Source organism: Felis catus, chromosome A2, assembly GCF_018350175.1.
Source record: "Felis catus isolate Fca126 chromosome A2, F.catus_Fca126_mat1.0, whole genome shotgun sequence".
Classification (NCBI taxonomy): Eukaryota; Metazoa; Chordata; class Mammalia; order Carnivora; family Felidae; genus Felis; species Felis catus.
The window spans coordinates 115,546,118-115,558,519 of NC_058369.1; the positions used below are offsets into that span (position 1 = coordinate 115,546,118).

A 12,402-nucleotide genomic window follows, 5' to 3' on the forward strand; every position below is an offset into this window, starting at 1 on the left:
ATGATTAAGTAGTTTAATTGAATCACCCACCAAAAAAAAAAAAAAAAAAAAAAAGATGCTCCAAGAGAACAAGCATCTGAAAGCATCAGGTCTGTTGTCCACTGTTGTCCACACACCCATCTTATGCCTGTTTAAAATACTTTATAACTTAGAGTTTCGATGTTTGTTTCCACTGTTGAGAATAAAATAACCACATCTCCGAGAAGTTCTCAAGAAAAAATTCAAAATTCCTTCATCTTTATCTGTTATTTTGTTGCAGCTGAAGGTGATACTTTCAAGATCTGCAGAAAGTTTGGTTTCCCATTTTTTCACTAATTTATATAATACTGTAATCAAATCTCTAACATAAATCTTGTGCCCCTGTACAAATACTCCTAAGATTTTATGTCATGGAAGCGATGATCAGAGTATTAACATTTAAAATTGACAGATGGGGGGCGCCTGGGTGGCGCAGTCGGTTAAGCGTCCGACTTCAGCCAGGTCACGATCTCGCGGTCCGTGAGTTCGAGCCCCGCGTCGGGCTCTGGGCTGATGGCTCAGAGCCTGGAGCCTCTTTCCGATTCTGTGTCTCCCTCTCTCTCTGTCCCTCCCCCGTTCATGCTCTGTCTCTCTGTCCCAAAAATAAATAAACTTTGAAAAAAAAAATTTAAAAAAATAAATAAATAAAATTGACAGATGGGGTTGGGGGGCACCTGGGTGGTTCAATCAGTTAAGCGTCCAACTTTGGCTCAGGTTATGGTCTCACAGTTCGTGAGTTCAAGCTGTGCTGACAGCAGAGAGCCCACTTCGGATCCTCTGTCCCCCATCTCTGCCCTTCCTACCCCCTCATAAATAAACAAATCTGAAAAAAATAAAATTGACAGGAACACCTGGGTGGCTCAAGTTGATTAAGCATCTGACCATTGGTTTCAGCTCAGGTCATGATCTCACAGATTGAGCCCCTCGTTGGGTTCTGCGCAGACAGCACAGAGCCTGCTTGGGATTCTCACTCCATCTGTCTCTCTGCCCCTCCCCTGTTCACATTCTCTCTCTCAAAACAAACAAAAAGATTCTCAAGGGCACTTGGGTGGCTCAGTCGATGAAGCGTCCCAACTCTTGATTTCGGCTCAGGTCATGATCTCACGGTTCATGAGTTCAATCCCTGCATTCGGCTCCACACTGGCAGTGTGGGGCCTGCTTGGGATTCTCATTCTCTCTCTCTCCCTCTCTCTCTCCCTCCCTCAAAATAAATAAATAAAGCTTAAAAAAAAAATCTATTAAAAAAATTCTCTCTCCTCCTGCCCCTCCCGTGCTCACATGCAGGCTCACTCTCTCAAAATAAATTTTTAAAAAGTCAATATAAACAAACAAACCTACCTGACAAGTTATTTCCAAGTTCTCATACTAATAAATTTATCTTATGGTCAATGGATATATTAAGGAAAAGGGAAATTCATTTTATTTTGAACCACGCCTTTCACACTTATGAAAAGTCCAGCAACACAGGATTCTAGACCCTATGCTTAGTTTTCTACAAATGAAAATCATCTAAACTGTGCTCTTCTGTGTCTCTTCCTTGATCTATAACCCACATGTACCTAATATTTCCAGTAAGAGTTAATCTAAAATTCAGTTTCAGGAAATATTACTGATGAAAATCATTGGGTTTTGTTGCTTTAGCATATGTAGACGTACTTATATTCTTTACAAGCTGGTATTCCCGGTGTTTCCCAGGACATCCTAACACAATGCAGGTCTTAACACAGCTGTCAGCTAAACGAAGCCTCCCTTGTAGCTCCGTAAGCACTCTTAGAACACATACACGAGAAGAGGGTTTGCCTTCCCACTGAACCCTTGACTGTGGAGACCTGTGAGAGGGGCCTGTCCAGCACAGCTTGGCCAAGTCACTTCTGTTTCTACTCACCAATGAAGAACACTAAACAAAATTATTTCATTCTTTAGCATTTCCCAGTCCTAAGAATAGTGCCTCTGCGTGCAAAGCACTGTATCTCACAGCCTGCCAGTGTTTTATGCAATTACCACGTCCCATTTATTCCACAGGGACACTTTAAGGCCTTTCTTATTTTTTAATAACTGAATTAATGTGGACACTGACCATAAACTGTGCTCAATGTTAATACTTTTTCATTCTGTTCCTTATGGTATAACAGACACATTAATCTTAACCAGTTTTTGTTTTGTTTTTTTTTTTAAAGTAAAGATAGGACCTAAGTATTTTATCTGAGAACATCTACATCATGTTCTTCTCAATAATATACTTTTGTTTTGAGACTGACAGTCATAAAGACCTTTTTAATGATCAGACTAACCTAACGTGTAACTTGCTCAGATCTGCCCCATTGTGTTTTGCCATGACTGCATAATTAATTGTTTTCTGGGCCTTGTTCCACAAAGATTTTAGCCTGCTTAGAAAATACAAGTAATCCAGAAGTAAAACAGAGGCAACGAAGAAATGAGAATATAAAGACCTGAATCTAAAAGATGAAGCCAGGAATGTTGTTGTTATATACATTTAGCTCTAAGCTTTCCAGCAGCTAATTTTAAGACAAATCAGCTGCATAACTCAGTATACCTCTAAGAGAAAAACTATCCATTTGCTTAGTAAAGAACACTCTTCCTGGGACTGATCCCAGAGAGCAACTTCTGTACGTCTTGAGAGGACCAGCGTTAACAGGCATCATCCTTGGAGTGAAAGTTGCAGAGCCTCCCTCACAAGCACAGCATACGCATGTGTCTTCACCTAGAAGATAACTCAAGACGGCTCTGTGAGGAGAAAAGCTCCAAGGCAAAACCTATGTTGCAGCCTCGAAAGCTGAATAAAAGCAAAATAATCTTTCTGACACAGTGAAGAAAGGCCATCAATGCTTTTTTTGTTGTTGATTTTCAGGAGCGGAAATTGAGTAGGAGATAACAAATCCAATACTAAGAACAAATTTAAAAGTTGTGCGAGGCTTTGGAAAAGGAATGGTGGTCAGTAGAGAAGGGCCGAAAGGACTATTAACAAAGACGGGGTGAAGACATCAAGGAAGAATCTGTATGCTGACAGAAAAGTATTCTGTGCTGGGATGAAAACAGAAACAAGAAAACCTATCAAACATAAAAAAGCAGTGTTAGAAGCAAACCAAACAAACGAGGAGGTGGCACCCCAGATCGATGGGCAGTGCTGTGTCCCTGGCAATAGCACATTAATAAAAAGTTGACTCACCAGACGTCTGAACATCACCCGTTTCCCTCTGTGCCAATTCCTTATTCACCAAGCATCTCCCTGACTGTAGGTTACTTTTCAAGGAAATTTTCCTCTGGGAATATAAGGTACTTTGCATAATCATCCTATTTGATAATCATTAAACTGTCTCTGTGGTACAAATTACTGCTATACAGACATCTGCATAGTAAGCCATGTTTCCAGGATTTGGATACCTAACTTTTACTTACAAAACTAAGTAGCCAGAACAATGGGTTTTGATAAGCCTCTTTCACCTGTGATTCTTAAGTCTCTGAGCTCAAGCTTGAAAAAATTCATCAGCATCACCCTTTGTTACACATTCTTTGCATTTAAGTTAATGTTCAGCTGCATTATCCTGAATGCTTCTTACAAAACCTTCAGAGGTGAAGGACAGTCACATGACCCAAGCTGCTTCCCAGTGGATTTCTGCCAGATGCCTATCGGCAAAACTTCCTTTGGACTTCTTGGCAGACTCTGTAACTTGAAGTAACGTAAGAACAAAGCTGCTCAATTGAAGTTTGCATAACTGGTAAAGTCTGCCAATGAGTAATTCCTAATCATCTATCATGAGGAGATACAAGAATGAGCAAACAGTAGGGTTAAGTGCATTTACTTTGTGGGGAACAGAATCTAAGACATCACAAAGGCATGGAGACATGCGTGCCAGCCAACAAAACTAGCCTTCAGGAACCTGGAAGGATGCCAGTGTTTCCCTTTGGTTTGTAAAATAGATACTCCTGGGTTTTTTGTTTTGTTTTAATGGATTTGGGTTTGGAACTGAAATTAAGTTTACTCAACTCTATGACCTGAACAGAATACTGAAGTCTTTAAAAAAAAAGGGGGGGGGGGGAGGGCGCCACAGAAAATTTCTCCCATAGCTACATAACCAAGGCCTCTTAGAGGTAATAAGTGTATACAATGAGTGATTTACTTTCAAATATTTTACTGACAAAAGACCTGTACCTACAGTAAGAAATCCTAAGGAGTAGAGCACTAAGAACTGATCTCAAAATCCTTTCAACTCACAAAATATTTTGTTTCTGACGGAGCACCTTGAACTAGCTAAAACCTAAGAAAATGTTTATCTTTCTTGCCTCTTTGATAAACAGAAAGTTTGCGATTTTAAGATCACGCTATTGTTTTGGAGATTTCTGGCAAGATTCCAAAGACGGTATCAAAATTATGAAGACAACAGCACTTGAGCTAACTTCTGCCAAACCAAACGCCAGGAAATACCATTCAGCTATGGATGCTGTTCTGTGCTATGCCAATTTCAGCTCTTGCTCTGTGCAGGAGCTGCCAACTGCCTCTTCCCTACTGTTTGAGCATTTCTGAAAGGAGCATTTCTTGTCATTTCTAAACTCAAAGTTTGCCAATTAAGTACTGCATGAGCCAGCTGCTAGGCAGGAACTAGAGACTTTTTGTCTGTTGCAAGAACCAACTCTGGCTGTATTAGGAAAAAATCTACCTGGCAGGTTCCGGTTAGAATACGTTGAGGGGGGAAGGGTGGGCCAAGTCCTGGAATGGAACAGAGGCAAGGGATTTATCCCAAGTCAAGGCGCATCAATTCTCCTTTCATGTTACAAAGCAGCAGTCGGAAAACATGAGTAGCAAAATGAAACAACCCTAAAAGAGAGAGAGAGAGCTATACATAAAAAGAGAGAGTCTTTGAAACGTTTAGTCATCAAAACCTACTTCTTACCAGGCAATGTACATTGAAAGTAAAAGAGATTCTCTGCTCACCTACAGGCCATCAAGCATAGAGAGATGATCTTGGTAAGTAACCGACTTCCCTGTGAGAACTTCTAAGGAGCAACAAGCTTCTCATCAGCAGCTGTAGATGACGAATGGCAGCTGCGGTGCATCCTCACGTGCTGAGAGCAAACACCTGCCAACCTTTAATCCTCTAACCCAGTTTTTAAATAAATGTATCATAGACCCCCACAGACCTACAATACTAGGTTCTTCAGCAAGAAGAAAAGTGAAGCCAACGGGAATAAAGGGAATATCAGAAGAAATGGTAAGGAGGGAAAAAAAACCCATAAAGCTTTAGTAAACTTAATTATTGCCTTTATTTTTTTTATTAAAAAAATATTTTTTAATGCTTGTTTATTTTTTTAGAGAGAGGGAGACAGAGTCTGAAGTAAGTTCCAGGTTCTGTCAAGCACAGAGCCAGAGGCGGGGCTCGAATTTACAAACCTCGAGATCATGACCTGAGCTGAAGTCAGACGCTTAACCAACTGAGTCACCCAGGTGCCCCTAATTATTGCTTTTAAAAACAACAGTTCACTTCTCAAAGTAGTGACTATTAGGTACATTTAAGACTATTAGTGATCGGAGTTTAGAAAAAGAACAAAGTCTAATAATATACAGTGAAGGCAAAGCTATTCCAACTAAGTACTCCCCCACAAAGAGGTTATATACTACAACAGAACTTGGTAAAAGAATTGTTCCCTTAAAACATTAAATCAGAAAACTGCCTGACAGCTATCTGGAAGTACAGTTCACTCTAACTGGTATCCAGAAACACAACAATTCTCTGAAAATGGTGTTTTCCCTTTAATTTTCGATGAAAATTATCTGTAGGAGTGGAATCTGAATCATGGAATTCTGTGCTCTAGAATTAAATTAGATCATTCTGGGTTCTTTTTGTGTCGTTTTTGTTTTGTCTCTGATTGAACTTAGAAGCTCACCTCCACCCTCCCAAAGCTCTGTGAGACACCTTTTACAGGTAATACTGCTCAATTCAGTAGGGCAGATTTATTCATCTCTTCAGTTAGAGACACTGCTTCCCAGCTTCTCTTGCAGGTAGACGTAACAGACACTATGTTCTGGCAAACAAGACACCAGTGGAAGTGTAAAAAGCTATCCTCAGGCAGTGTCCTACGAGGTGGCTGTTGATTTTTTTATCCTTCATCCTTGCTGGCTGGAATCAGACTCAATGGCTGAAACCTGAGCAGTCATCCTGGGCTGGGAGGCGGCAAGCCAAGCCAATAGGAGCACCTGTCCTAGATGATACAACATAACTACTACCAGCCTTGGATTGTCTACCCTTCAACTCTTCTCATGAAAAAGGAAAACTCATTTAAACCATTTCTTTTCTTGTAATACATAGCCAAAGCTAATCTTGATACACATAGTGTGCCAAAATAGATTTAGAGGCATGAAAACAGACATATGGCAGCATCCCACAGACAGCTTGGCCTGATATTTGCCTGTGCGTTGGAATTAACAGGTGATCCAGAGAAAGGGAGTAGGTTTTCGACCACAGTTTAAAATAAAGCACCAAACAACCTAGAAAGAGGGGCATGCCTGAGTTGTTATGTATTTACATTTATCCCAAATATTATCTATCATGCATTAGCCTTGATAGATATTTTTCCAACATTTGAGTCCACCTTCCATAGAATAGTATCTGTTGCTTGCACAGTAGCAGTTTGACAATGAATGGACAACAAAAAAACTCCTGATGACCTTTACAAAAATCACAAATTTCTAGCTTCCATCTGTTCCCACTGAGATTTTGATTCGTAGAAGCCCAAGGTGAGGTACAGGTTCTTAACCAGTTAAGAAACAGAGCAGCTGGGGCGCCTGGGTGGCTCAGTTGGTTAAGCGCCTGACTTCGGCTCAGGTCATGATGTCGCGGTTCGTGAGTTCGAGCCCTGCATCCAGTTTTGCGCTGACAGCTCAGAGCCTGCTTCAGATTCCTCGTCTTCTTCTCTCTGCCCCACCCCCGTTCTCATTCTCTCTCATAAATAATAAACATTAAAAAAGAAGAAGAAGAAAAGAAACAGACCAGCTGTTGTTAACCTTGGCTACCTCCACACTCGGGTCAGTCAGAGCTTTCCAAAATAGTGACCCCTGAGAGTTTCATCTCCTCCCCAACCCCTACCCTGGGGGATTCTAATAAAAAAGGTCTGGGGTAATTCTAATGTAAAGAACAAAAAACCATTTTCCCTCACAAAGCACAAAGTAGAGAAAGTCTTCTTTACAGAACATTGCCAACTAATAAATGTAAAAAAACAACAGACCTAAAAATAGTAATAATGTGATTGGGCAAATGGCAGCAATGGATATTATACCCACTTTGAGAAAGACTGGAGGACAAGATACATATTCTCTCTTAAAGTATTTTGTTTTATTTTGTTTTTTACATTTATTTATTTTTGAGAGACACAGTGAGACAGAGCACAAGCAGGGGAGGGGCAGAAATAGAAGGAGACACAGAATCTGAAGCAGGCTCCAGGCTCCGAGCAAGCGTTCAGCACAGAGCCTGACACAGGGCTTGAACCCATGAACCATGAGATCATGACCTGAGCCAAAGTTGATCACTTAACCAATGGAGCCACCCAGACGCCAGTCTTAATCATAGGTGGGAAAGGTACCTTTACAATGTGGAAACTGGACAGACACTACCTTAGCTGTACGATCAAACAGTATGACCAACAATGAGACACAATGACATCATCTGCTTCCCAGTGAGACACAGAGAAGGTATTCCTTCCCGGAAAAAGGTATAACCTGAGCCTAATCACACAGAGGCATCCGTCAAATCCTAACTAGGCGACACTAACCACTAGCCTGGGTTTTTCAATGCCATAAATAAGAAAACAAGTGGTGGGTAGGGAGTAGGTGACACCAAATGGAACGGATGATGCAGGGATGGACTCCTGCAAAGATAAGAGGGGACTAGAGAGACATGACAACCAACTGCAATGCATAATCCTTAATTGGATTCTTTACTGAAAACACAGCTATATAATACAACATTACTGGAGTAACTATGAAATTTAAATACGGGCTGCACATTAAATAATGGTCTGGTGCCGAATTTCTTTTTTTTTTTTTTTTTTTAACGTTTATTTATTTTTGAGACAGACAGAGACAGAGCATGAATGGGGGAGGGTCAGAGAGAGGGAGACACAGAATCTGAAACAGGCTCCAGGCTCTGAGCTGTCAGCACAGAGCCCGACATGGAGCTCAAACTCACGGACCGCGAGATCATGACCTGAGCTGAAGTCGGCGGCTTAACCGACTGAGCCACCCAGGCGCCCCTGGTGCCGAATTTCTTAAAAGTGAGGATACTATGCTTAATATCAAGATGAATGTCCTTGAGGTGAAAAGTTAAAAATAGTACAATGCTCCCATTAATAATTACCTCCAAAGTTTGTAAAAATGTGGGTGCCTGGATGGCTCAGTCAGTTAAATGTCCGACTTCGGCTCAGGTCATGATCTTGCAGTTCGTGGGTTCAAGCCCCACATTGGGCTCTGTGCGGACAGCTCAGAGCCTGGAGCCTGCTTCAGATTCTGTGCCTCCCTCTCTCTCTGCCCCTCCCCTGCTCGTGCTCTCTCTCAAAAACAAATGAACATTAAAAAAGTTTTTTTTAAGTTAGTAAAAATATATACCCAATTTCCAAGACAGAATTATATACCTATGTATTTATTTCTAAGAGGAGAGGCAATTGCAAACACGTTAAAACCCACAAAAGCACAGATTTCTTCCATTCTGGAGAAAAGGGCAGTTGTCCTTTCCCTTTTAAGTTTTCTGGATGATTCCTGACACATTCTTTAAGGTCTAAGACTAATACACAGAGATAAAGTTAGTAGTAGGTTTAAATCAAGAGAGAAATCACAATAACACATTCATCCATAGAAAACACATGCATTATAACCCTAATTTATTAATTATACCAACTAGACAGATGATAGATTTGTCTTTTTTCTTAGCTTTTTGTGTTTTGAATGGTACCTCCTACACCAATTTAGAGAAATGTCCACATATGAACTTGGGGATTCCATTATATCACTACCCAGCATACATGTAGAATCAAAAGCCTACTTGAATTCTGCAAAGAATGCAGGCTAAGATTATCCACATTTCTTCCCTTTAAGATGAGAATTCCCTTGTCCTGTGCACAAAACCACCAGGTCCTTAGGGGGTTCTCAAGCTCCTTCCCTTCAGCAGTATTTCCACCTTTACTGCCGGCAGCTTCTCCATCTTCTCCTGATCTCACTGGCTGCTTCTAATTATACCTACTCAGTTTAGTTTTAAAATCTCAGGGAAAACCAAGACCATGTGTTCCAGTGAGATCTTCCTTACATTTACTCATGGTTCACTGAACCCTTTCTCCCATTCTTAAAACAAAATCTTTACTTGCTTAAGTCACTAAATATTTAAATCATAAAAGTCCTTTGGAAGGGCACCTGGGTGGCTCAGTCCGTTGAGCGTCCGACTTCAGCTCAGGTCATGATCTCCCAGCCCGTGGGTTCAAGTCCCATGTCGGACTCTGTACTGACAGTTCAAAGCCTGGAGCCTGCTTCAGATTCTGTGTCTCCCTCTCTCTGCTCCTTCCCTGCTCGCACTCCGTCTCTGTCTCTGTCTCTCTCTCTCAAAAATAAACATTTAAAAAAAACTAAAAAAAAAAAAAAAGTCCTTTGGAAATGTTTTAAATACAATCTCCTTTTCTTAAAACAATCCTTATTTTCCTAAGAACACAAGAACCCATTACACAAAACTATATCACTAAATCACAAAATTGACTAACTCTAGGTAATATTTATGTATGTATGTATGTATATATGTATGTATCTATCTTAAAAATAGACACCTAGCAATTCACTTTAGGAGTTTTTGCTACTGAAGCAGCCAGAGAAGTGTAAAAGACAGATGTCCAAGAATGTTCTATAATGTTACCACTCATAATGTGAGAGAGTTTACTGATAACCAGTAAAGGCCTTACCTATAACCAATAGAGAGGAAAGAATTTAAATGACACCTCAATTTACAAACTGGAAAGTGAGGAACAGAGAGATTAAGGAGTGTGCCCAAAGACAAAGCTAGTTTAGAGCAGCTAGCAGAGATGTAGTTTAAATAAGAGTTTCTTCAGGGAAGCTCAGTCAGTTCAGCGTCCAACTTTGGCTCAGGTCATGATCTCATGATTCGTGAGTTAGAGCCCTGCATCGAGCTCTGTGTTGATAGCTCGGAGCCTGGAGCCTGCTTCAGATTCTGTGTCTCCCTCTCCCTCTGCCCCTCCCCTGCTCATGCTGTCTCTCTCTCACTCTCAAAAATAAACAAGCATTAATAAATAAATACATAAGAGCTTCTTCAGCAATGAGTTGTTTTAAATAATCAGCTCCTTGTAGATTTTAATCAATGCTGCTTGACACAGAAATGTCAGAGATACATGTGCCTTAAACTCAGTAATATGACAAATTCATCTATTTATAATAAAGAAATAGGCAAATTAGACCTTAAGTCCATATTTTCTCAAATTCCTATTTTAGGTTCACTTTTACCCTCCTCTTAAGCTTTTTATATTATTGAATTTTGTAAACACTAGTAATGTCTGATTTGAGAGGAGAGAGAGAAGAGTCCTGGTTCAGTTTCTTCATTGTGCAGCGAGAAGACAAACCCAGGGGGAAGAGGAGAGTGACCTATGGTGATACAAACGCAGGCAGAGCTGGGCTGAACCTGGGCTCTCATCCCAGAGATCCTTCCCTTAGCCCCTTTAGCATCAAAGTACAAACATGTCAACTACTTCACATCACCTTTAGCTGTGGTGGAAAGCTTCAGATAATGCATAATAGATCTATTCACACTGTCATGGGGTTGAAATCTATGGATATGCCTATCCATAGATGAATGGGCTTTGTTATATGGTTTCCAGGACCAAACGTGTTCAGGGTGGCTAGTGAGTTGTAGGGGAAGATGCAAATGTTGCTGACCATAAAAGCAGAAACACTACAAGAAGAGGCCAAAAGTAAACAACACCTAACACAGGTGGTTCAAAACAGGCCTAGGAAATTCTCATTCATACAGGGATAAAATATGAACAATCTCAGCAATCTGTTATCAGTACAATTCCAGGAGCATTTTACTCTACATGTAGTCTAGGCACTGTTATGTTGGAATCCCCAAGCTGTTCCAGCTGGACATTTCCCTGAATTGGAATAGGAGGTACTACTCAAAGCATATAGAAGGAAAGAGTCAAACAGGAAGGGAGAGATGTAAAAACAAATCCATAAGGGAAGATCCTAGAATGCTGTTATTTCCATGATGATTCTCTACCTCTAATTATCATTGATAATGCAACAGAACTGTGAACTACTTTTAAAAAAAAATTACAAGGTATATGTTATACTGCAATTATTTTTGTACTATTACTGGTCTCCTATTTCCAACCTCAGAGAAAAATGCTACTTTTAAGAAATAAATATAAAAATAAGATTCCTTAATAGTCTACCTGTTTACAAAACAAATAAAAGCTGTCTAATGGTTGCACACATACACACGCACCAAGAGACCCATGAGCACAACTAGCTGGAGCTCACTGTTTAAAAAGCACAAAGTGGAAAACACATTTTTATTGACCTTTCAAAGCATTTGACTTCCAGGTGAAGTTTAAGATGAAGGAAGCCTTTTAAAAGTCCTATCTTTCAACATTTAAAAATAACTTCTTTCCGCTTCCCAAAGTCTCAAACTTTTCTTTGGAGATTTAAGAGCCCATGGTGACAACCCTACTACCCAAAAACTTCAAAAGAATATATTTCACGTGTCCCTTCTACAAAGGGGTAGGTAGGAAGGTTCTACTGATATGAACTAGAGAGCATGTGTTGGCTCTCAACTGATAGATCACATGGGGACCAAGTTTTACAATCAGCATCGAATGTCACCCTACTCGAGAGCAACAAAGTCTAATAACTGTGTCCCTCTGACTGCATCCCGCTCACCCATAAAGAAAGCCAAGGTACATTATCTTACCTCAAACTGTGGGTAAGGAGGAGTCATAGCTGAAGGGGGCCCTGAGGTGGGAGGTGGCATCCCTGAAGTGGGTGGGAACAGACCCAAGGCATTCAGATTTAATCCAGGAATTAAATGTGCTTGAAGCTGCAATAGTAAAAAGGTCCCTCATTTTACATTTAAAAAAATCAAGTGTAATTATAAGTGACAATATTCAGATTGTGACCTTGTCTAGTAAAAAAAAATTAAAAAAATCATTTTATGACTCAAATTTTAGAACAGAGCAGATGTTCCATGTTATTATACTTGAGCACATATCTGTTTATATTTCTTGATATGTTAAAATCTGTGTGCTCATTTGCCCCCTCCTGGATCTGAAGCTACACTAGCTTTCTCAAAGCAGGCAACATACCCTCGCTTTCCTTAATGATCAGCT

At 40.3% G+C, this 12,402-nt stretch overlaps 1 protein-coding gene across 7 annotated transcripts in view; it reads right to left on the reverse strand.

The window, feature by feature from the left end:
• The window catches only part of IGF2BP3 (insulin like growth factor 2 mRNA binding protein 3), a 151,797-nt gene that overhangs the window by 14,562 nt on the left and 124,833 nt on the right, over positions 1 to 12,402 (reverse strand). For all 7 annotated transcript variants that reach the window (XM_019825602.3, XM_003982846.5, XM_045052498.1 and 4 more), the window contains one exon: positions 11,988 to 12,113. In XM_019825602.3, the coding sequence (XP_019681161.1) occupies positions 11,988 to 12,113 (126 nt within the window). The remainder of the gene's footprint in view (positions 1 to 11,987; positions 12,114 to 12,402) is intronic.